The 25,563-nt window shown below is 39.3% G+C and overlaps 2 protein-coding genes and 1 pseudogene across 3 annotated transcripts; 1 reads left to right on the forward strand and 2 right to left on the reverse strand.

Moving 5' to 3' along the window:
• Positions 1 to 1,949: 1,949 nt before the first annotated feature.
• Positions 1,950 to 8,895, forward strand: LOC130222844 (ras-related C3 botulinum toxin substrate 1-like). 2 transcript variants are annotated; one of them, XR_008836541.1, is made up of 2 exons: positions 1,950 to 2,931; positions 8,675 to 8,895. XR_008836541.1 is itself a non-coding variant. In XM_056455419.1 (1 exon), the coding sequence occupies exon 1, from the start codon at positions 2,282 to 2,284 to the stop codon at positions 2,861 to 2,863; it is 582 nt and encodes a 193-aa protein (XP_056311394.1). In that variant the 5' UTR covers positions 1,950 to 2,281; the 3' UTR covers positions 2,864 to 3,314. The 2 variants fall into 2 exon arrangements, 1 of the variants encoding a protein (XP_056311394.1); XM_056455419.1 differs by lacking the exon at positions 8,675 to 8,895 and having other exon boundaries at positions 1,950 to 3,314.
• LOC130222836 (B-cell receptor CD22-like) lies at positions 5,027 to 13,760 on the reverse strand (annotated as a pseudogene).
• Positions 13,761 to 16,995: 3,235 nt separating this feature from the next.
• LOC130229923 (B-cell receptor CD22-like) lies at positions 16,996 to 23,908 on the reverse strand. The gene is made up of 10 exons (XM_056458943.1): positions 23,692 to 23,908; positions 22,322 to 22,672; positions 21,984 to 22,223; positions 21,276 to 21,530; positions 18,484 to 18,738; positions 18,267 to 18,369; positions 18,145 to 18,190; positions 17,307 to 17,372; positions 17,153 to 17,230; positions 16,996 to 17,035 (listed from the first exon to the last, which is right to left on the reverse strand). Exons 1-10 carry the CDS (start codon positions 23,750 to 23,752, stop codon positions 17,012 to 17,014), a joined length of 1,479 nt encoding a protein of 492 aa, XP_056314918.1. The 5' UTR covers positions 23,753 to 23,908; the 3' UTR covers positions 16,996 to 17,011.
• Between the last annotated feature and the right edge of the window lie 1,655 nt (positions 23,909 to 25,563).

Here is a 25,563-nt window from a genome sequence, read left to right on the forward strand (position 1 = left end):
ATTATGACATTACTATAATTACTCATCATTTTATTTTAATTTTAAAGAGATAGTTCACCCAAAAAAATAAAATTTACTCACTGTTTTCTCACTCTGAAGTGGCTTCAAACCTTTTTTTTTAAATTTTGTTTAAAGGGCACCTATGGTAAAAAATCTACTTTTCAAGCTGTTTGGACAGACATATGTGCATGTATGGTGTATAGAGCGTCATACTGGGGTGATATAAACACACCCAGTGCTTTTTTTTTTTTTCAATTTAACAACATAAAAACGGTGGACCAATTGGAGCGGTTTTCAAACCGACCTCAACTTTACGTAGGAGTACGGTCCCCCCGCCCACCAATATTGATTGACAGGCGTGTCATCATATCCTCAGTTTGTTGATTCACGTCCGCCATTTTCAGCGTGAGTCAAAGCGATATGACTAAAGGAACACGCTAGCTCTATTTTTAGATGCAAGGCTCATTGGGCTCAACACAAGATCAATATTCTCCACATTATCGCTCTAATCGGAATTATTGGCTGTATCTTTAGGTAGGTTTGCAAACATGTGTACTTCTCATTGAGTCTACCTTATACTTCAGCCGTTTGCATTTCTCGCGATCCCAGAAGCTCCCTGTGATCTTAACTAGCATGCGTTTTACAATTCTAAACATAGGTTTCTATCAGGGTACACTCAAGTCGACGGCTGGGCGCCGCGGACCGCTGCAGAAACCTATGTTTAGAATTCAAAAATGCGTGGCGCGACGATTCGGGACACGTCATGTCTCTGCCGCGCCACAGAGAGTGTCTGGTGTGCCGTGTCGCGGCTTCGAGCGGCGCATCCGGTGCCTCAGTCAAAGTTAATTCAGTGTGCGTGGTTATTAGTTTCTGTGTATAAGCTCGGCACTTGAAACTAGCACACAGTTGGCTGTAAAACTGTACAAAGACACAAATGATTTTGTACTCTCTGCTTGGTCTGTGTCAGAGTCGTACATGTACGACTGATTGCTAATCCTCTCACCCCTGCTCCATCTCTGTCTGCCTGTCTGACTCTGTTGCAAACACAGAGCGGGTGAGCTCATGGCCCCGCCCCCTTGTTACATTGGGCGGGAAGCCGAAACTAATTTACATGTGAAGCAACACACCCATAAATCAGCGAGCTATGGACACGCCCCCAACATGACACTTTTTAACACATTATAATAAATAAATCTGAATTGTGTTTTAAACTGAACCTAAACTGGCACACTCAGAAGAACCATAATATTAATATTAAATCATAAAAAAGAGGTAAACTATGTGCCCTTTAACACTAAATTAGTTTTTCTAAAGAAATCTGAAAATCCTGTAACCACTGACCTCCATAGTAGGAAGCACACATGCTATGGAAGTCAGTAGTTAAAGGTTTTCAGCTTTCTTCACAATATCTGCATTTGTGGTTAACAAGTCAGACAGGCTTAGAACTTAAATAGGAAACTGAATAAGGGCGATTTCAGATACAACTCACAACCAACCAAACCTGCCTCAAAGCCTAGTGTTTATGAAACACATATGCATATTCGTCTTTGTCACGTACAGACAAACAAGCAGAACACAGTGACCTGTTTTACAGGAAAATGTCCTAATTTTCAGAGAAATGTACAGTATTATATTACGTATTTGCAGAAGGCGTTAATCATTGCCTGTGCACCCCATGTGGAAAATATAAGATGTTTGTTGTTTACAATTGTATAATCTAATTCATTCATTCATTTTTCTTCAGCTTAGTCCCTACTGTATGTTTTATGCACCGGATGCCCTTCCAGCCTCAACCCAGTGCTGGGAAACACCCATACAGACTCATTTACAAACACTCATACACTACGGCCAATTTAGTTTATCAATTCCCCTATAGCGCATGTGTTTGGACTGTGGGGGAAACCGGAGCACCCAGAGGAAACCCACGCCAACACAGGGAGAACATGCAAACTCCACACTGAAATGCCAACTGACCCAACCTTAAAGTTTGAATGCAAAGTTTTTCCAAAAAACTTTAGGTTGTTATATTTTAGGGAAAATATCCACTTTGTCAACCCTCTGTCTTCAGTTATCATCATCATCTGAGAGGAGGAGTGGCTTTAAAATAAACCAGAAGAGCAACATACCTGTCAGGTGAGTTCAAAACTTCCCATTTGCCTTCAGCTTCAATCAAATCAGTGCTTGTTTTTCGGTGTGGAATTACTCTGTGTTGAATTTTAATACCAGTTCTTATAAATTATTTGACAGATAAGGCTTAGAATAGTGTAATGAGTGAGCACAGATGAAGGATATAAAGTGTGTGGTTGTTGGGAGCACTGTGGGAAAATCATGCCTTCTGGTGAGCTACACCACCAATGCATTTCCAGAGCAGACTGTTGCTACTACATTTGATATTTTTTCTGCCAATGAGATTGTTGATGGGAATCCAGTGAGACTACAACTGTGGGATACAGCAGGGATGGAGGAATATGACAGGCTTCGACCACTTGCCTACCCAGAGACGGATGTGCTCTTAATCTGTTTCTCAACAGTGGATTCAGACTCGTTTGAGAATGTCAGTGAAAAGTGGTTGCCAGAAGTCAGACATTTTTGCCCTGACATACCGATAATTCTAGTCGGGATGCAAATTGATCTGAGAAAAGACAAGTTGACCATTGAATATTTGGAAGAGATAAAACATACCCCCGTCACCTTTCATCGAGGCTTGGCTAAAGCTGAAGAAGTAGGAGCTGTGACGTATGTGGAGTGCTCAGCGAAAACACTGAAGGGTGTTAAAACAGTGTTTGAGGAAGCCGTCCGCGCAGTTCTGAACCCACAGGGAGGACACCCTACAGTGAAGAAAAGAAAGTGTTTAATCATCTGAACTGACTGGAGCACATATAATACAGTCTGAACTCACCTGAGAGCCAGAGGTGACCCAGTGGAGACTCTGTGAGTTAATAAAACTCTTTCTGATGACAAAATGTTGTAAAAAAAATAAGAGAACATGCAAACTCCACACAGAAATGCCAACTGACCTAGCCTTAAGTTTGAATGCAAAGTTTTTCCAAAAAACTTTAGGTTGTTATATTTTAGGGAAAATATCCACTCTGTCAACCCTTTGTCTTCAGTTATCATCATCATCATCATCATCATCATCATCATCATCTGAGAGGAGGAGTGGCTTTAAAATAAACCAAAGTTTTCGTCAAACTAAATACTTTCAACTTAAATCAACATTTTCATTTGCAGAGCAATTACAGATGTGTGTGAGAAATATTCACCATTGTGGTGATCCATGTTCCAGATCAATAAAGGGCAGAGAATTATTGCTACTTGGCATTTTAACACCAATTTTTCCTTATTGCTGTAACCGTTTATGAAGCATATTTTGCCAGGAAAACGACAGGAAAATGTGGACACATGCTACTTGATCATAACTTTTTATGATTGTCGAATTAATCGCTGTATTTATTTGTGCCGTAGTCTCGAAATGAGTTTTTAATTACAATATTCACATCACAAAACATTTTAAAATGTTTCTCTGGGTCAAGAAAATATATTTCCAACAATACAATACAAAATGGATGACATCTAAAGAATTCGTGTAAATAAAGAATGATTTAGATAGAATTACATTCTGAAGTAGTTAAGAGTAACACAATTATACACATAATGAACACACATTTACTGAAGCATTATCAGTAGTGATGTATTTAATGTTGATTAGAAGCACATTTATCACCAGTCTTCTTGATGGTTTCTCTAAATATCCTTAGTTTAGCTATTGATGTCAGCACAGTCTCATTGTGGATGTGTACCCATGTCTACATTTATGGAGAGGGCGAATTATGTACCCAGAGGTACATCTGGCTGCATTTCATCTTCAAAATGAAGGCTAGAGGGCGGTATGACACTGCCGACTGCTTCTGTTGCTTTTTGCAATACCAGCTGACTGTTTACTTCCGTGTGGACGGCTTTTCCGGGATTACCAGTAGCCCGCCGCGTATGTTGGCAGACTTGGGATGAAGAGCGTTGAGCATGATGACAGGGTTTGAGTTTGGCAAAGAATGGTTCCAGAAACCAGGTTTCAAGAGTTCCCACTTAGATATGCTTGGCGTATAAAGCAGGTTTGGCATGCTGTCCCAGGAGAGAACCCTGAGCTCTATTTGCGCCCAGGACTCCCGCCCGGTCGATAAGCATATCAGGAGATCCGAGATCAGGTAGGTCTCGAGAGCTCCCCCTTTAGAAAAGGGAGGAAAAGGAGGAGATGGGGTGGAAGGGGGGATTCTTCCAAACGAAGATAGAAACAGTAGGGAGAAAATGATCCATTTATAGTAAACTAGGATCACTCTGATTGGATTATTACTGATTACAGATGAGTGGCCAGACGTGCTCAATCATATCACGTGCTCCTCTCGAAATTAGTTTATGAAACTTCACAAATAAATAGATATACAAAACAAACAAACAAACAGGCTGAAAAAAATAAATAAAAACACATCTGTGATGGATTTTCTTTTTCTAGATTGCTTTTGAAAACACTATCTTTTAGGTTTAGGGAAGGTGGTGGGTGGGTCAGTCGGTCAGTGGACAGCAAGCTGGCCTGGTTGGCTGAGGTGTAAATTGCGCCCTCTGGTGTATTTATGTGAGAAAAGCACGCACGAGAGAAATTTGATATCATCAAAAATCATACAAATCGGCCTCAGGTAAATTTGCACAAACAAAAACTGTGATCAGACGTACCTCTATGTATACCTCTAATGTATACACTGTTGTTATATGAATAACAAAAATATTACACCCTTGAACAGTAACTGATGAAGGCACATGGCCGATATTTTAGTTTTTTCATTGTGATTCATTTAATAAATTATTAGGTGCAGAATGTCTTTGGTACTTGTCATTTGAGGAAATTTGCACTAAACTTATCTGCTAGAGCTCGGTGATTTACATTTGATCCCTGTACAATAAACAACAACAAAACAATTGAAAAGTAGATTAAAATTATTTTTATTAAAAAATGGCCTAAACATACAAAGCTTAAAACAAAAGAAAAGCAGACATTAAATCAGTCCTGCACCATTAATCATAACTATACACAATGACAATTATTCTCTCACTCTTTCAAAGATAAACGAGTTTATTTACATGCTCAGTCTTAATGATTAGACTTAATGAGTAAACAATATGTAACAGGGAGACTGAGACAGTATTAGAATCCATACGCAGAAGATTATTAATGGGTTTAGGCAGAGACATCATTGAGTAAACAGGGGGAAAGTCGGCAACATGTAAGCCAGGGGTGTCCAAACTCGGTCCTGGAGGGCCGGTGTCCTGCAGATTTTAGCTCCAACTTGCCTCAACACACCTGCACGGATGTTTCTAGAAAGCCTAGTAAGTGCTTGATTAGCTAGCCCAGGTGTGTCTGATTGGGGTTGGAACTAAACTTTGCAGGACACTGGCCCTCCAGGACCGAGCTTGGACATGCCTGATGTAAGCAGTCCAATCCAATAACAAATACAGGGGCAAATCCAGACGACATAGTGAGAGTGCAGGCAGAGGATCAGTATAACAACAATCAGTCCAAAACAGATCAACAAACACAAGGGCAAATCCAGCAGATGTGGTGAGAAGGCAGGCACAAGTTCAATGAAACAATAAGCAGTCCAAAACAAAGCAAAAGGACAAAGACAGGTAACGTACTTGATCAGGGTAGGCAGGGTCATACACAGACAGGCAGTCATGAAAGTCTCATGGAACAATGCTTGGTAATGCAGGTGAACTGGCAATACTTCGCCAGGAAGCATGGCCTGAGCTCTTGCTGAAATACAGCACAAACAGGAAGTGACTGCAGAGGGAGTGGAGCTGAGTCAGTAGTTGGGAGAGGGCTCCCTCTGCTGGCGTGGCGTTACACAATACAAGTTATGTGCATCTTGGTGTTTCCATTAAGCATTTAATATGCTAGATTATAAAAATTAAAACAATAAAACAGCTGGACAGAAACATAGCTGTAGTTGTTGTTCAAAACAGATTCATGTAAATGATTCTCCAATAATCATTGATTCATTTATTCTGTGTTCTCTAATGATGTCTGTGTGAGTGGATCTCTCAACGGACGCTGCTGTAGATCACGGAGTCCTCCACTCTTTCAGCATTTGATTGGCTGAAAAAACAATATGACAGCTCAAATAATCAGCGCATGTTAAGCTGATGGTGCTTATAGATTAGTGGGATTTCATCAAGTAGGACATGTTTCTGGAGGAACATTTATGTTGATCCTGGAACTACATTCTGATCAGCCAATCAGATTTAAGGGATACGTTTACAATATATGTTCAGTTTAGGTTTATAGTCAGGGCTATGTGCTTCTACATCATTGTTATCAAACTAATAATCCAGTGTTTCTCAATCCTGGTCCTCGCACCCCACCAAAAATGGAAAAACTTGTAATCCGTCCTCCTCAAAAACGACAGTCTCACTGATTCGCCTCGCAGCAATCCTCACACTAATTGATAGAGCATAACAAATAACATGCAAGTAGTAAATTGTAATAGCCTATATTATTGTTTTCCCTTATAAACCAGTGTGAGAACTTATATTTTTGTTATCGAATTTCACATAGGGTCAATTTAAAGGCCAGAGGCTTACGTTTTTCAATTACAAATGGCCTACGGATGTTTTGCTTTTATATTTTACATTAGGCTATTATTCATTCATTCATTTTCATTTCGCCTTAATCCCTTTATTAATCCAGGGTCGCCACAGTGGAATGAACCGCCAACTTATCCAGCACATGTTTGACGCAGCGGATGCCCTTCCAGCTGCAACCCATCTCTGGGAAACATTAGGCTATTATTTGTGCATAAACATTTCTAGGTATAGTAATAAACATACCGTTTGTTTTACAACAACACTTTTTGTCATCATTACTGCAAACTTATATGAGCGATTACATCATTAAATTTTGAGGGGGGCCTTACAATATTTTCCGGGGAAAAAAGGGGGTCTCAGGCAAAAAAGGGTTGGGAACCACTGGTCTATAACATCACTGCCTCCTTTCATTTTCATTGAAAATACGAAACAGACCCTCTCTTTTCCTGAATATCAGTTTTAATCATCAATAATAAGCATTATATCAGTATAATGTACAATAAGTTTATACATTATAGGGAATAAAGGCAATCAGTCAATATACAGAATGTACGTGGTTACATTAATTATTAACTTATCTTTGCGCTTAGCCAAAACACGCTACCTGAGAACAAGTAATAGATTTAAAAGACCAAAGTCAGGGAATATGTTGTAAGATATAGAGGACAAGGTTAATTAAATATCACGTTTAACAAATATAGTGTGAGTAGATCCAGCGGGAGATCCTTGATGAACAGTCCAACGAGCACAGCTCTCATCTGGGTAGATATGCTGCAGCGCATGCCAGAAAGTGTGTGTGGTCAAGTGTTGTGCGTTTTCAGTGCTTTAGTGTAGACGGAGAGCTGTTTAGAAACGCTGGGTGAAACGCCAGTGTTGACGCGGATCGTTTTCATTCTAAAACGCCGTTTTAAAACTAAAACGCACTAGTGTAAACGTGGCCTTAGTCTTATTACCTAACTTTTACCTATTAGGACTACATTGGCACTGATTGCCAATGCATTGATGAAATTAGCAGCAGAATGTGCCAACATTCATCAGTTAAACAAAGAGAAACTAAAGTCATTGCTTTTGGGAACAGAGATGAGAATCTGAAGGTTAATGCATACCTTGGCCCCAGGGGTCAAACAACAAAAAACAAGGTCAAGGATCTTGGTGTGATTCTGGAGTCAGATGTAAGTTTCAGTATGTCAAAGCAGTAACTAAATCAGCATACTATCATCTCTGAAACATTGCAAGTATTAGATGCTTTGTTTCCAGTGAAGACTTGGAGAAACTTGCTCATGGTCTTATCACCAGCAGGGTGGATTACTGTAATGAACTCCTCACTGGCTTTCCCAAAAGAAAAGGCTTCCCCCTGCCTTGCCTTGAAATATAACAAACGCCTGATGATAAAAAGGAATGGTGCCAGGACTGGGATTGCAAACACTGTATTAATCGATTTTAATCTGATTTTAGGAATACTTTACAGTCAGGGTTAGGTTTAGGGATAGGGATTAGGTATGGATTACATATTAGAACAGAAATGATGCTCCAGGATCAACATGGGGATAATATCATAAGAGAAAGTGACAACAATAATAAATGATTGAAAACACTAACAATATACAAAGAAGTCTAACATGTGATCTTTAAAATGGATAATTTGACTGTCTTCAGGAGTCTATAATGCAAGAAATGTTGGTTGTCAAGCTTTCTTGCTCAACATAAAACAAGTGTTACTTTATAAAAGAAATTCAGCTGCTTGCTAATTTGTTACACTGGTTTTATATTGAACAAGCGAGTTGAGTCCAATTTTGCATGTCCGTGAAAGAGTTTATATTGTTCTTTATTTTTGAGTTCTTTTGTATGCTTAAAACATGATCTAGTGTTCACAGAATTATGTTGCAAGTATAACTGCTTGTGTTTAGTGCAGTTGTGTCTGGTCCAGCAGTTTCTCCTCACCTGTGGTCTTGATCAGGCTGCTGAACTGGTTTGTTGTCACACTGACGCCGCTCCTCTTCTTCCTCTCTCTTCATCTGTGTGTTTTTGTGATATCGGACAGTGGCGTACTGGATCTCCTCAGCATCTCTGCATTCAGCAGCTCTTCCTCTTCTGGGATTCACACTGGCATACAGAGCGTCACCTGCTGATCCAGGGTCAGAATACAGATCATTCTGAAACACAACAAAATAAGACTTTAATACAAAGCAAAGTCTTAAGAATGTAAAAAGTAGCTTGTTGATGTACATGTGCTGATGATTATGCAGAGATTAAACCTACAAAGCAAATTATATCTGATATAATCATGGATCAATAATATTGTGTGCATTCCTGCATCACACCACCGGGTGGCGCTGGAGAAACACTGCAGAGAGGAACTGATCAGGTGTTTGAATTTTAATGTTTAAAGATTCTGAATGGTTTTGATGAAATATTTGATTAATTCACACTGAATTATGCAGCAGATGTGATGAAGATATGATGATGATTTTAAATGAAGGTAAAATTGTACATATATCAGACATTTTAATCACACAAAGTTAAACATGAGTTTGACTGACTTTAAGGTTGTATCTGTGTGATTTACCTGCATCACTGTGAGACCTTCAGATTTAACACGCCTTTGTTTCTTTCTGTCATAATAACACACATTAATAGAGTATGAATCACTCAAATAATACATCAAATTAAAATGTGCTTTTTTAAATAATAAAATGTTACTATGAAAGTTACTAAAATGTTAATAAACTTTAAAAAATTACATTTTTATTAAACTCACATTATACACAGGATGATGATGATGATGATGATGATGATGATGAATAATCCTCCAGATGTCGCTGCGATGATGATGATGATGTTTCTTCCAGCGCCTTGATGAACTAAAAGATGAAGCAGATCATGATTAACTCTCCAGACTGATGAAGTTACAGGAGTGTGATGATAAAAGCTTCACCAGTGACAGTGACGGCGTCTGATCTCTAAACTCCATGTGGATTGTGAACCTCACTGTAGAAGCGTCACTGTCACTGGTGAAGCTTTTAGAGGATTTAATAAATCACTGAACCATTATAAACTCACACTGGACATCTAAAGTCACAGGATCAGAGTATTCCTCTCCATGGTCATTTCTGGCTCTACACTTGTATTCTCCACTGTCATCAGAGCTGATGTTGGAGATGTTGAAGATTCTTCCAGATCCTACAAATGTTTCTCCTTTAAACCAGCTGAGGTTCAGAGCAGGAGGGTTTGAGTCACTGCTGCAGCTCAGAGTCACTGAATCTCCAGACATTATTACAGCAGATCCACTGATGGACACTGAGACGCTCTTTGGAGGATCTGAAACAGAAAAACACTATTATCATTAGCAAATCACAACAAATATGGCATAGTTTACATTTAGAGGATTTAATAAGTCACCGAACCATCATAAACTCACACTTGACATCTAAAGTCACAGGATCAGAGTATCTCTCTCCATGGTCATTTCTGGCTCTACACTTGTATTCTCCACTGTCATCAGAGCTGATCTTGGAGATGTTGAAGATTCTTCCAGATCCTACAGATGTTTCTCCTTTAAACCAGTTGATGTCTGCAGGAGGGTTTGAGTCACTGCTGCAGTTCAGAGTCACTGAATGTCCAGACATTATTACAGCAGATCCACTGATGGACACCGAGACGTTCCTGGGTGGGTCTGAATAAAAGACCAAATAATCAAGATTGGGGATCTGAGCCAAATTGTACACATTACTAGCACTGCAATCTCTAAGTTAAAAATAAGCCCTGTTTACAAAGTGCATGTTCTCCATTAAAAGTCAGATTCTGGCATGCAGTGTTTATGTTGAGCAGGAAAAGAAAGGTCAGCTTTTGAGTCGGCCTCATTTGCACGAGTGAATCCCTCAGTGATGAGTGGTGCGTACACACAAATAAAGTTCCAAACTGCGGTCACACTAGGGTTTGTACGTGCGAAATTCTGTTAGACGGCGCTGTGAAAAGGGGCGGGATTAAACAAGATGATTAGACGTTTAAAAATGCAACCTATTGGTCTATATTATAAATTTCTGTCCAGAAGGTCCTGTTTTGATCCTCAATTGGCCTCACGCGGTCAAGTGATGCAATGTCGCAGGTCTGAGTTCACCAAGCTTGAACTTTGTATCGCAGCGAACTGTGAAAGTTGTCACACGAGCTTGCGTTTCCGGTCTGACACATTTCTGTGCATATTAATGGAAGTCTATGGGAAAAGTGCAGTGTGACCGCAGCTTTAGGTTTTATTAAGAGTGGTCAGGGAGGCAAGGATCAGTACGAGAACAGATGGTAGCATGCAGATAATCCAAAAGAGTGTAAATGATCTGCAGCTGTGTGAGTGTGTGTGTGTGTGTGTGTGTGTGTGTGTGTGTGTGTGTGTGTAATCAGAGTTTAGGAACATAAGGTGTGAAGTGCTGAGGATTCTGGGATGTGTAGTCTGGTTCAGTGTCAGATGTGATGTGTATAGTGCCCTCTATGCTGACTGACTTGTACAGTGATAATGTTACTAAACGCTGCTTCGTTTACACTTTGAATGTGTTACAGTTTCTCTTTGTGAAATGAAAAAACAGACACTGTCAATGAGCAGAGTGAGAGAAGGAACAGGAGCTAATCAGAGCATAGCGGCTAATGATAGCAGCTGACAGAGAGACGACAATACAGAGAAAACAGAAGATCAAGAGCTCATTTACTCACACTGGACATTTAAAGTCACAGGATCAGAGTATTTCTCTCCAAGGTCATTTTTGGCTCTACACTTGTATTTTTTACTGTCATCAGAGCTGATCTTGAAGATGTTGAAGATTCTTCCAGATTCTACAGATGTTTCTCCTTTAAACCAGCTGATTTCTGCAGGAGGGTTTGAGTCACTGCTGCAGCTCAGAGTCACTGAATCTCCAGACATTATTACAGCAGATCCACTGATGGAGATCACAGGAGTATCTGGAGCATCTGCAGGAGAAACATGTAAAAATAAGGCTAAAAATAAATACCAAGATCAGTTTAAAATGTGTACTGTATACAGCTTACTAAAGGGGCTGTCTATTTTCAAGACCATAATGTTTAAGACAGATTTATGACAAGCTATGCTATCTTGATAATGTCAAGTTGTCATAACAAAGACATCTTAACATTCAAAATAACATCATTGAACTTTTTCACACCAATTTTTAGCACTATTGCAAAAGTATTAGCTTTTATGGATCGACTACTTCTATATTTATTGTAAGTCTGAATGTTTTAAACAGGTAAAAAAGATGAAAACTTACATCTGACATCGAGATAAACAGCAGAAGAGATATAATAGTATTCCTGCACACCACAGCTGTAGTTGCCTGCTTCTGTTCTACTGACTGAACTGATGTTGAGTTTATCTCCATTATTAGTCAATGTGTGTGAGTTTCTGTACCAGATGAATGTTGGTGTGTCAGTCAGTGTACAGTTGCTGTTACATGTCAGACGGACTGCATCTCCCTCTGTCACTCTCTCAGGAGACTCCAGCTGAAGATCTGAACACAACACACACATTATATCTAGTGCTGCTCTCATACACTGATTATTATTCTACATGATGACCAAAAGAAGAGAGAAACCTCAGGAGAGTCACCTGTGACAGAGAGACGCACTCCTGGATTACCAATCCACATTCCTCCTGTTACATTAGTAGTGATTCTGAAATAATAGTCATGTTCATCTTTCTTTGTCACATGACTCAGTCTGATGGTGCAGTTCTGCTGTTTATCTCCCAGATTCTGAAGCCTCTGACTGTATTCAGAGTTATTAGACAGATCTGCAAACTCATTGTTCTGTTTTACCTGGTCTATGTTCCAGAAGGCTTTCATGATCTGATATCCAGTAGTCGGGTATGTAAAAGTGCAGCTGATTGTCATTGTTGAATTCTGTAGTGCACAGATTTGAGTAGGACTGTAATTCACACCCCAATCAGCACTAGAAACCCCTGAAATACAGAAATATTCATGATTAAAATGTAGTTTTATCAGTTAAAATAGACTATAAGACACTAGGAACTCATGCTGTTTTACTAGTTGTAAACAGTGACTCATTACAGATGATATATTAAGCTGATCTTGTGAATATGAATAATGATCTCAGTGTGAATGACTTCAGTCTTGATGGAGGACAGAAATAAACAGAGAAAATAAACCAGCTGAGAGAAAACAATAATGGAAAATATCAGGACAAAAAGACCTAAATAAATAATAATAATATACTAACATGTAAACGACGTGTTTCTTTAGTATCAACTAATGATGAGATAAATAACTACCTAAATTACTTGTTAGTATGTTAGTTAACTAATGAACTCTTCTGACTAAGGTAAACTTATCCTGCTAAATGATAAAGAACATTAAAGGGATATCTCATCAGTTCATAATGAAGTCAAATGTAGTTTACATGTCAGCACATTATTATTTGTTATTTTTATTGTAAAGTGATTTAATCCTGAATGCTGTTGATTTGACCATCTCCACAAATGCTGTAATCGTGTGCTGAAACTTTATTTTTGTGTTTGCAGTTTAGTAGTGAAGTTCACCAAAACAGATTCAGTTAATTTCTCTGTTCAGATGGTAAATGTTTCTCAGGGGACATAATGAATATTCACTATTTAAGCCCAATACACACCAAGTCCACATCAAGGAATTAGCAGGAGATGGAAACTGTCAAAAACACTATCATTGACTACTTGTTAAAAGCTGCTTTTGTCTGTGAAGATTGTGCCTGTGCTTAATGCATCACAGCCGAAACCAAACGTGTGAAAGAAACGCTAAAACAGGCCGGTCTCATGACACTTTAACTAAAGACTCTCTACTGAGAAAACAGATCCTCCAGCACAGCCTAACTTCCTATATCAGAGAGAAGATGATCAGAAACCTGCTGAATGATGTCTGATTGTGGAGTGTGTGTAAATGCAGAGAAATAAAGCAGTAATGTGAAAGTAAGATTGACTCACTGTGAATGGTGAGCAGAAAGATCAGATGAAGAGCAGGAGCCATTCTGAGCCACATCAGCATCAAATCTATCTAGAATCCAGCATTAATCATCACTTCTACACTCATCAACAGTAAATGTACATCACCCTAAACAGCTCTTAGTGTTAGGAAGATCTTTACACATCTGCAGATTATTACTGCACAACATCAGTGTGTGGAAATCAACTGATGACTGAGATCAACACCAGATATTTCTCATGTCAGAAATCATGTGTTATATGAGCTTCATCTACACTAATAATCAGTCAAATACCAGTGTGTTTGTCTTACCGTGTTGAAGAGCAGCGGATCAACAGCGACTGATGGACTGAGTGTGTGAAGAGAGGCTCTTCTTGACAAACTCTCTGTGGCTAACACTGTTTTTAAACACAGTTGCGGAACTATCAGTGTTCCTCCATTAGCAAAAATACAACTTTTAGCTCTTTTGGATCTTAAATGCAAACACAAGAACTGAAAAGCTAACATTAGGCTATAAACAGACTACAGAGCCTTCGGCGCGCTCGCCTGTGACGTCAGCACCACCCTGCTACAGACAACTTTATAAGCTTACTTTTAGAAACATGGTCCATGACAACGAGTTAATCTCTCAGTTTATATTATAATCTACGCTATATATTATAAACAAATAAATACTCATAAACACATAGACCTACGTGCATTTTGGATTGTTTTTACGTGAGAAATACATCCATTTTGCTCTACGGTTGTTGTAAAGTTTTAAAACTGTGTGTATAAATCTACATAGTACTATCATAAGACATTTAAATAAGTGTATCGCTCGTGTGCATACAGTCTGCTTACCTTAGTAATAGATGACAGAAAAGAGGCATGAGGGACAAGTCTATTAAAAGCCTGCAAATCCCATTATAGTCAGAGAACAACATTCAATATTCTTATATGTCACGAAGTACAGCGAGAAGCAGCCCATACAGTCACATCTGCTATACATTTTAAGGAGTGTAAGTACTGCAGTTTTATCAGAGATGAATGTGTTCAAATGAACTGATCACGTTAAAATGACAGGTAATATGTGGTTTTTTACACATTTATTCACATGTCTGCATTTCTGAGAGCAGGAAAGAGGCAGGCTGCACTGGTAAGCAATATCTTGATAATATAGTTTATTAAAATAAATGATCAACAAATGAATCTGTCTCGACAGTCTTTACAAGTGAAGGCATTACCTACACACAATATGAATTCCCAATTAGAAAAACACTACAAACTATAAAATACTATTCATGAAAATACTTAAAGAGCCCATATTGTGGGTTTTTCAAAATGACCTTCCATGTAGTGTGTAATATCCAGCTAAGGCTTAAATCTGTAAGTGTACAGTGTTTAAACTATTGATTCATCTATAAAAGAGTCGACTCATAGTGCTTCAAATGAGTCGTCTTGATAACGAGTCATTAGGTGTTTCGTGATGACGCGGCTACGAAACACAAGCCCCGCCCAGTTGTTGTGCATGCAAACCCGGGAGATTTGAAACCTGCGGCCCCGCCCACTAACACAGAAAAAAAGCCACACACACATACACACACACACACCGGTTGATTGAAGTCGCGCTGTCAGTGGTTAAGTGGTTAGTCAGTGGTTAAGGTTCAGTTTTGCAAAAATACCTCAGCATTAAAGCCCAGCCTTGTGCAGTGCTTCTGGAAACTACATGCTTACAAAGAAGACTTCATCTGGCGTTTGCTAAAGGAAGGATCAGAAAAGTCTACTGATGGACTCTGTCAGAACATGGGTCAGTGCATCATGGATGCAAATTATGTATTTAGTTGTGTTTTGTTACTTGTAACCGCGTGTACTGTATCAGGTTAACTCTTTATATTGTCATATCGCGTGTAAAGCCACGTTGAAAACGCGACGCGTGCTGCTTTGTTTACGGATCGTCAGCTGTTCCTACACACATGCAACGGTCAAGATTCAAATGAGTTCAGCTCAAGTTTGAGGTGAGGTGCTCTGTTTTTGAAGGTTTTTGTGTTGTGTCCTCTGAGGAGGAGGGTAATGTGTGTGTGTGTGTGTGTGTGTGTGTGTGTGTAAAGAGCAGGTAGAGTGTGATGGGCTAGGAGATCTCCCCAGTTCTTGGAGTTTTTGCTCAATAAAATAGTTAGTTGTCAGTATTTTCAAGTCCGTCATCTGTATTTACATTCACCCACTGGCAGCCAAAATCCACACCTTTCCCTATGAAGCGTGTGTGCACTGTGACTACTTTATATTGTTGATTAGCTGCTGGGCATTTCACTCTGTCTCGCGCTGAAGGCTAATCCATCGATCGCAGCAGGCTATCCTTGGTCTAATAGCGCAGATTAGCTTCGCGCTGAGGAGGGGTTTGGGTACAAATGAATCACTGAACGATTCATATGGGAGTCGCTGGGATTATTAGGTAAAAACAAATGCATATTATAAGACCATGAAAGTGTTTTTTGACCTTGCATGCATATTAGACTGTTGTTGGAGACCTTTACAACCTAAATATGACCCTATTTCATGTATAATAAGGGCTCTTTAAATAAGACAAATCCAAATGTCCAATGCAAGTGAGCTGCGCTCTAGACCAGCTCAGCTCGATGACGTATAATGTCTCCAACACCGCCTGTAGTCTCATTCAGCAACTTGATAGCAACCGTCTTTTAAAAGAAGCATAACCGATTTAAAATATCTAGAATGTGCTGTAGCTGATGTGTTTTATGTCGTATAATGAAAGTATCTTGAGTTTGTGTTAGCCACGGACCTTATTTAAGCGATTTAACTGAAATCCCATTGAAAAAAAAACCTATTGACTTTGGCATGAGGGAACCGGAACTGCTAAAATGCTAACTCACTTCTGGGTTTTTGCATACAAATGAATGTCAGAGTTCCTCTATTGGCTGATCAGTGTATTTACTAATGTGCAGAATGATGTATAGAAAGATGCCCTTTAAACATGCCTTTCACATGCAGAATCAATTATTCATACTCAGGTGGCTTTATTAGCATGCTAAAGGCTTTAATACGCAAAGTTCTGGTAATAATAAATTGACCAGAGGCGTTTAAATCTCTGACACTCTTTACAGAAAAACAAGAGAGCATGTTCATATAACTTCAAGCTCAATACAAAAAAAAGCCACATAAAGATTTCTATCAGTAGCAGGAGATGGAGACCTCTGCTGGTGGAGTAAGGGTTTACACAAACACATATGAGACCGTCACTAATAAAACTGATCACTTACAGGAACACAGAAGACACAATAACAAAACATGGATAATATTAAACACTTTAAGACTATAAAGCAATTCACTGACTCATCACTAATGATAACTGTCAATCACCCATAACTCCACCCACATAGCTCAGGATTGGTGATTTCTGGCTCCGCCTCTCACTGCAGCCTCTTCCTGTTGATCTGAACAAACAATAAGATGAAGAAAGACTGAAGCTCAACCACATTAAACTCTTTGACGAGGCTCATCCAGTAATCAAACTGCTGCTGAGAGGGTTTATGGCTGATATTGTCTCTTACTGGTGGATTGTGATGTTCAGAAGAGCTCTGAGGATCAAGAGTGGAGCAGGAGTTTTCAGCAGGTCTGTGGTGAACGCTCTGTGTGAAAGACAGCGAGAGATCCATCAATCATCTGATCATCAGTGACCATTGACTGACTTTGACTTTCACTTACTGTGAGTGTGTCGTACAGGTCAGAGGTCGCAGACTGGAGATCCAGACCTGCATATGTGTCTGAGATCTGAACAGAGAGAAGGACATTCTGGCTTTATTTTAATGATCTAAAGTCATAATCTAAAGCACACAGTGAATGGTCTGAAAGGGGTGTTGGTCGTAACATCATTAAACCAGTCAGAGTCTCATCTCCAATTCCCTTTAAGAGCAAACTGCAGTTGCACCATGAGGGATTCGTTATTTTCACTGGCAGCCTTTGTAAGCAGAAAAACTGAACACATAACTAGCAAGGAAACAGATCTGCTGGTGTGCAATGTTAAAGACCATGAACAAAATGAGCTGGACTCACCAAAGCCCTCTGAGTATGAGGTATTTTATATTCATGTAGACAATAATAATCTTTTACATTATAACCTTTTAATTTTCATATTTAAAGATGTTCGTGTGCTGCTGTGCATCCCTGTGTGTGTAATAAGCAACATGTATGCACATTTTGGACCTGCATATCACTGATTGGCTCTTTAAATAAAAGAAAAACGGTGCCATTAACATTTAGAGCAGCTTTTTGTTGGTGAATTCTGCAGTTTATTTCATTTGCCTCAAATTAGCTAAAATGTACCTTAACATACCCCCTGTTCAAACCAGCATGCCCATGGGCACACAAATGGCTTGCAATTTAAACAAAGCAGCAAACGACCCGAACCAGGCCAAGCTACAGTAATGTGTAGAGGAACTCAAATGTAAATCAGTTTTACTGTACACTCTTAATATCTCTGTACGGTCATCACGGCTGTAGGAAACATACAGGAACACACAGGAAATAATGAAGATCATCTCACCACAGACTCTTTCACTGCAGATCTTCTGCTCTTCCTTTTAGAAAGACTGTCAGCAGAGAGAGGAAATAATGTATTTTAATAAATGAAAGATTAAGTGCAGTACAACTTATTCTTACTCTCACCAGAAGTAAAGAACAGCACTGATTGTTGCTGACGCTCCACCGACAAAAACACCAACAGCAAAACCAACACCAAATGCAGGAGAGCAGGAGACAAATCTGGCACCTGAAACACAAGACACATCAGCTTTTCATAACAGCGAGATACATCACATTAACAATAAATAAATCAACAAAAACACAAGCAGGCATTTTAAATACAGAATGACTATAAACTCACACTGGACATCTAAAGTCACAGGATCAGAGTATTTCTCTCCATGGTCATTTCTGGATCTACACTTGTATTCTCCACTGTCATCAGAGCTGATCTTGGAGATGCTGAAGATTCTTCCAGATCCTACAGATGTTTCTCCTTTAAACCAGCTGATTTCTGCAGGAGGGTTTGAGTCGCTGCTGCAGATCAGAGTCACTGAATCTCCAGACATTATTACAGCAGATCCACTGATGGACACTGAAACGCTCCTGGGTGGGTCTGAATAAAAGACAAAAAAAATGATCTTGATTGGTGACCTGAGCCAATTTAGCTTTTTCTAAAATGTATAGGCAAGGTTCAATGTAGGGACAGACGGTAGCATGTAGATAATCCAAAAGAGTCAAGGCAGGTCGCAAAACAAACATAAATATATAAACAAAACAAAGAGTCAAAACATGGCTAGGAAAGACAGTGAAAACACTTAGTAATGTACACTGTACAGATATACAAGACTGAGCATAAATTGTGTGTGATGGTAGAATCATTTTAAATGATCTCCGACAGTGTGTGTGTGTGTGTTTGTAATCAAAGTTCATGAAAATCAGGTATGAGGTGCTGAGGATTCTGGGATGTGTAGTCTGGTTTAGTGGCAGATGTGATGTGTATAGTTCCCTCTAGTGTCTCTGGCTGTGACACTCTCTGTGTTGAGTGACAAGTAGCCTACAGCAGTGTTTCCCAACCCTGTTCCTGAAGGCACACCAACAGTCCACATTTTCAACCTCTCCCTAATCAAACACACCTGAATCAACTTATCATAACATCAGAAGAGACTCCACAACCTGAAGTTAAGGGGTCAGAAAAGGGAGACATCCAAAATATGTACTGTTGGTGTGCCTCCAGGAACAGGGTTGGGAAACACTGGCCTACAGTGATAATGTTACTAAACATTTCTTTGTTTACATGTTGAATGTGTGCAGTTCATGTTCCAGTTTCTCTTTGTGAAATAATAAAAAAAGATACTGACAAGGAGTTACACAGCAGGAGAGGAATAAATATCAGTTCAATTGGAGTGAGAAGAGGAACAGGAGCTAATGAGAGCAAAGCGGCTAATGATAGCACCTGACGGAGAGACCACAATACAGAGAAAACACCAGAACAGACAGAAGATCAAGAGCTCATTTACTCACACTGGACATCTAAAGTCACAGGATCAGAGTATTTCTCTCCATGGTCATTTCTAGCTCTACACTTGTATTCTACACTGTCATCAGAGCTGATCTTGGAGATGTTGAAGATTCTTCCAGATCTTACAGATGTTTCTCCTTTAAACCAGCTGATTTCTGCAGGAGGGTTTGAGTCGCTGCTGCAGCTCAGAGTCACTAAATCTCCAGACATTATTACAGCAGATCCACTGATGGACACTGAGATGTTCCTGGGTGGGTCTAAATAAAAGACAAAAGAAATGAAATGATCTTGATTGGTGACCTGAGCCAGTTTAGCTTTTTCTAAATTGTATAGGCAAGGTTCAATATAGGGACAGACGGTAGCATGTAGATAATCCAAAAGAGTCAAGGCAGGTCGCAAAACAAACATAAATATATAAACAAAACAAAGAGTCAAAACATGGCTAGGACAGTGAAAACACTTAGTAATGTACACTGTACAGATATACAAGACTGAGCAAAAATTGTATGTGAAGGTAGAATCATTGTAAATGATCTCTGACAGTGTGTGTGTGTGTGTGTGTGTGTGTGTGTGTAATGATCTGAGTGGGGATCGAACCCGGGTCTACGGTGTGGTTAGCAGTAGTTCTAACTACATGAGCCAAGTCAGCAACTGGTGGCCCAGGAGCAGAGGAGAAACAAAGTTAGTCCACAACGTATGAGTTCCAAAAAAAAAAAAAAATACAGTCTTTACTGAAGAAAACTTTACAAAAAGGAGAGACAATATATCTCTCTACAGCCAGGGTTGAAAAAGTACAACAAAAATAGGAAAGCCGAGCTTCCTAAAATACATACAAAATAAAATAGACACGAGGGTCTCAGAACAATCAAACAGGGCTATAGCAAACAGACAGACAGACAGACAGACAGACAGACAGACAGACAGACAGACAGACAGACAGACAGACAGACTTGAGAATAGCTTAACTGGACTCTGGACGAGGCAGCAAGAGATAGAGTTCAGGACTGAACACAGAGCAGGATATGAAGTGGTCTTTTATAGAGCAAAGATCAGGTGGTGGTGATTAGGCTGATTACAGGGGAGTTTGGAGGAACAAGAGTCACTACCGCCATCTAATGTGGGGGAGAATAGGGCAATATCTGCGCCCCCTGGTGGGTTGGAGGACGTGATAAAGTGCTGAGATATTACAGTGTGTGTGTGTGTGTGTGTGTGTGTGTGTGTGTGTGTGTGTAATCAAAGTTCATGAAAATCAGGTATGAGGTGCTGAGGATTCTGGGATGTGTAGTCTGGTTTAGTGGCAGATGTGATGTGTATAGTTCCCTCTAGTGTCTCTGGCTGTGACACTCTCTGTGTTGAGTGACAAGTAGCCTACAGTGATAATGTTACTAAACATTTCTTTGTTTACATGTTGAATGTGTGCAGTTCATGTTCCAGTTTCTCTTTGTGAAATAATAAAAAAGATACTGACAAGGAGTTACACAGCAGGAGAGGAATAAATATCAGTTCAATTGGAGTGAGAAGAGGAACAGGAGCTAATGAGAGCAAAGCGGCTAATGATAGCACCGGACGGAGAGATGACAATACAGAGAAAACACCAGAACAGAGAGAAGATCAAGAGCTCATTTACTCACACTGGACATCTAAAGTCACAGGATCAGAGTATTTCTCTCCATGGTCATTTCTGGCTCTACACTTGTATTCTCCACTGTCATCAGAGCTGATCTTGGAGATGTTGAAGATTCTTCCAGATCCTACAGATGTTTCTCCTTTAAACCAGCTGATTTCTGCAGGAGGGTTTGAGTCACTGCTGCAGCTCAGAGTCACTGAATCTCCAGACATTATTACAGCAGATCCACTGATGGACACTGAGATGTTCCTGGGTGGGTCTAAATAAAAGACAAAAGAAATGAAATGATCTTGATTGGTGACCTGAGCCAGTTTAGCTTTTTCTAAATTGTATAGGCAAGGTTCAATATAGGGACAGACGGTAGCAGGTACATAATCCAAAAGAGTCAAGGCAGGTCGCAAAACAAACATAAATATATAAACAAAACAAAGAGTCAAAACATGGCTAGGACAATGAAAACACTTAGTAATGTACACTGTACAGATATACAAGACTGAGCAAAAATTGTGTGTGAAGGTCGAATCATTGTAAATGATCTCCGACAGTGTGTGTGTGTGTGTGTGTCTGTCTGTGTGTGTGTGTGTGTGTGTGTGTGTGTGTGTGTGTGTGTGTGTGTGTGTTGCAAAAGTATTTTAACTTTTATGGATCGAATACTTTTGTATTTATACTAAGTCGAAATTATTTAAACAAGTAAAAAAAGATGAAAACTTACATCTGACATCGAGATAAACAGCAGGAGAGATGTACGTTTGTCCCTGCACACCACAGCTGTAGTGTCCTGCTTCTCTTCTACTGACTGACCTGATGTTGAGTTTATCTCCAATATTAGTCAATGTGTGTGAGTTGCTGTACCAGATGAATGTTGGTGTGTCAGTCAGTTTACAGCTGCTTTTACATGTCAGACGGACTGAATCTCCCTCTGTCACTCTCTCAGGAGACTCAAGCTGAAGATCTGAACACAACACACACATTATATCTAGTGCTGCTCTCAAACACTAATTATTATTCTACACAATGACCACAAGAAGAGAGAAACCTCAGGTGAGTCACCTGTGACAGAGAGACGCACTCCTGGAATACCAATAAGTTTCCCATAAGTTACATTAGTAATGAATCTAAAATAATAGTCATGTTCATCTTTCTTTGTCACATGACTCAGTCTGACGGTGCAGTTCTGCTGTTCATCTCCCAGATACTGAAGCCTCTGACTGTATTCAGAGTTATTAGACAGATCTGCAAACTCTCCGTCATAATATACTAGGTCTATGTTCCAGAAGGCTTTCATGATCTGATATCCAGTAGACGGGTATGTAAAATTGCAGCTGATTGTCACTGTTGAGTTCTGTAGTGCACAGAATTGTGTAGGACTGTAATTCACATCCCAATAATCACTAGAAACCCCTGAAACACAGAAACAGTCCTGATTAAAATATAGTTTAATCAGTTAAAATAGACTATAAGACACTAGAAACTCATGCTGGTTTACTAGTTGTAAACAGGGACTCATTACAGATGATATTTTAAGCTGATCTTGTGAATATGAATAATGATCTCAGTGTGAATGACTTCAGTCTTGATGGAGGACAGAAATAAACAGAGAAAATAAACCAGCTGAGAGAAAACAATAATGGAAAATATCAGGACAAAAAGACCTAAATAAATAATAATGTACTAACATGTAAACGACGTGTTTCTTTAGTATCAACTAATAATGAGATCAATAACTACCTAAATTACTTGTTAGTATGTTAGTTAACTAATTAACTCTTCTGACTAAGGTAAATTTATCCTGCTAAATGATAAAGAACATTAAAGGGATATCTCATCAGTTCATAATGAAGTCAAATGTAGTTTACATGTTAGCACATTGTTATTTGTTATTTTTATTGTCAAGTGATTTAATCCTGATTGCTGTTGATTTGACCATCTCCACAAATGCTGTAATCGTGTGCTGAAACTTTATTTTTGTGTTTGCAGATCAGCAGTCAAGTTCACCAAAACAGATTGAGTTAATTTCTGTGTTCAGATGGTAAATGTTTCTCAGGGGACGTAATGACTATTCACTTTTTAAGTCCAGGACACACCAAGTCCACATCAAGGAATTAGCAGGAGATGGAAACTGACAAAAACACTATCATTGACTAGCTGTTAAAAGCTGCTTTTGTCATCACTGTGAAGATTGTGCCAGCGCTTCACAGCCGAAACCAAACGTGTGAAAGAAACGCTAAAACAGGCCGGTCACATGACACTTCAACTAAAGACTCTCTTCTGAGAAAATAGATCCTCCAGCACAGCCTAACTTCCTATATCTGAGAGAAGATAGTCATCAGAGCACAGAAAATGGCTGAATATTGTCTGATTGTGGAGTGTGTGTAAATGCAGAGAAATAAAGCAGTAATGTGAATGTAAGATTGACTCACTGTGAATGATGAGCAGAAAGATCAGATGAAGAGCAGGAGCCATTCTGAGCCACATCAGCATCAAATCTATCTAGAATCCAGCATTAATCATCACTTCTACACTCATCAACAGTAAATGTACATCACCCTAAACAGCTCTTAGTGTTAGGAAGATCTTTACACATCTGCAGATTATTAATGCACAACATCAGTGTGTGGAAATCAACTGATGACTGAGATCAACACCAGATATTTCTCATGTCAGAAATCATGTGTTATATGAGCTTCATCTACACTAATAATCAGTCAAATACCAGTGTGTTTGTCTTACCGTGTTGAAGAGCAGCGGATCAACAGCGACTGATGGACTGAGTGTGTGAAGAGAGGCTCTTCTTGACAAACTCTCTGTGGCTAACACTGTTTTTAAACACAGTTGCGGAACTATCAGTGTTCCTCCATTAGCAAAAATACAACTTTTAGCTCTTTTGGATCTTAAATGCAAACACAAGAACTGAAAAGCTAACATTAGGCTATAAACAGACTACAGAGCCTTCGGCGCGCTCGCCTGTGACGTCAGCACCACCCTGCTACAGACAACTTTATAAGCTTACTTTTAGAAACATGGTCCATGACAACGAGTTAATCTCTCAGTTTATATTATAATCTACGCTATATATTATAAACAAATAAATACTCATAAACACATAGACCTACGTGCATTTTGGATTGTTTTTACGTGAGAAATACATCCATTTTGCTCTACGGTTGTTGTAAAAGTTTTAAAACTGTGTGTATAAATCTACATAGTACTATCATAAGACATTTAAATAAGTGTATCGCTCGTGTGCATACAGTCTGCTTACCTTAGTAATAGATGACAGAAAAGAGGCATGAGGGACAAGTCTATTAAAAGCCTGCAAATCCCATTATAGTCAGAGAACAACATTCAATATTCTTATATGTCACGAAGTACAGCGAGAAGCAGCCCATACAGTCACATCTGCTATACATTTTAAGGAGTGTAAGTACTGCAGTTTTATCAGAGATGAATGTGTTCAAATGAACTGATCACGTTAAAATGACAGGTAATATGTGGTTTTTTACACATTTATTCACATGTCTGCATTACTGAGAGCAGGAAAGAGGCAGGCTGCACTGGTAAGCAATATCTTGATAATATAGTTTATTAAAATAAATGATCAACAAATGAATCTGTCTCGACAGTCTTTACAAGTGAAGGCATTACCTACACACAATATGAATTCCCAATTAGAAAAACACTACAAACTATAAAATACTATTCATGAAAATACTTAAAGAGCCCATATTGTGGGTTTTTCAAAATGACCTTCCATGTAGTGTGTAATATCCAGCTAAGGCTTAAATCTGTAAGTGTACAGTGTTTAAAACTATTGATTCATCTATAAAAGAGTCGACTCATAGTGCTTCAAATGAGTCGTCTTGATAACGAGTCATTAGGTGTTTCGTGATGACGCGGCTACGAAACACAAGCCCCGCCCAGTTGTTGTGCATGCAAACCCGGGAGATTTGAAACCTGCGGCCCCGCCCACTAACACAGAAAAAAAGCCACACACACATACACACACACACACCGGTTGATTGAAGTCGCGCTGTCAGTGGTTAAGTGGTTAGTCAGTGGTTAAGGTTCAGTTTTGCAAAAATACCTCAGCATTAAAGCCCAGCCTTGTGCAGTGCTTCTGGAAACTACATGCTTACAAAGAAGACTTCATCTGGCGTTTGCTAAAGGAAGGATCAGAAAAGTCTACTGATGGACTCTGTCAGAACATGGGTCAGTGCATCATGGATGCAAATTATGTATTTAGTTGTGTTTTGTTACTTGTAACCGCGTGTACTGTATCAGGTTAACTCTTT

Source organism: Danio aesculapii, chromosome 1, assembly GCF_903798145.1.
Source record: "Danio aesculapii chromosome 1, fDanAes4.1, whole genome shotgun sequence".
NCBI classification, from domain to species: domain Eukaryota; kingdom Metazoa; phylum Chordata; class Actinopteri; order Cypriniformes; family Danionidae; genus Danio; species Danio aesculapii.

Excerpts from the sequence above, each read along its gene's own strand:
- LOC130222844 (XM_056455419.1), top strand. The coding sequence starts at position 2,282 with ATGAAGGATATAAAGTGTGTGGTTGTTGGGAGCACTGTGGGAAAATCA.
- LOC130229923 (XM_056458943.1), bottom strand. The coding sequence starts at position 23,752 with ATGCTGATGTGGCTCAGAATGGCTCCTGCTCTTCATCTGATCTTTCTG. Across the intron at positions 18,739-21,275 it reads TGTGACTTTAGATGTCCAGT|ACCCACCCAGGAGCGTTTCA; the intron begins GTGAGTAAATGA and ends TCTTTTATTCAG. Across the intron at positions 18,370-18,483 it reads TGTGACTTTAGATGTCCAGT|GTGCCAGATTTGTCTCCTGC; the intron begins GTGAGTTTATAG and ends CTTGTGTTTCAG.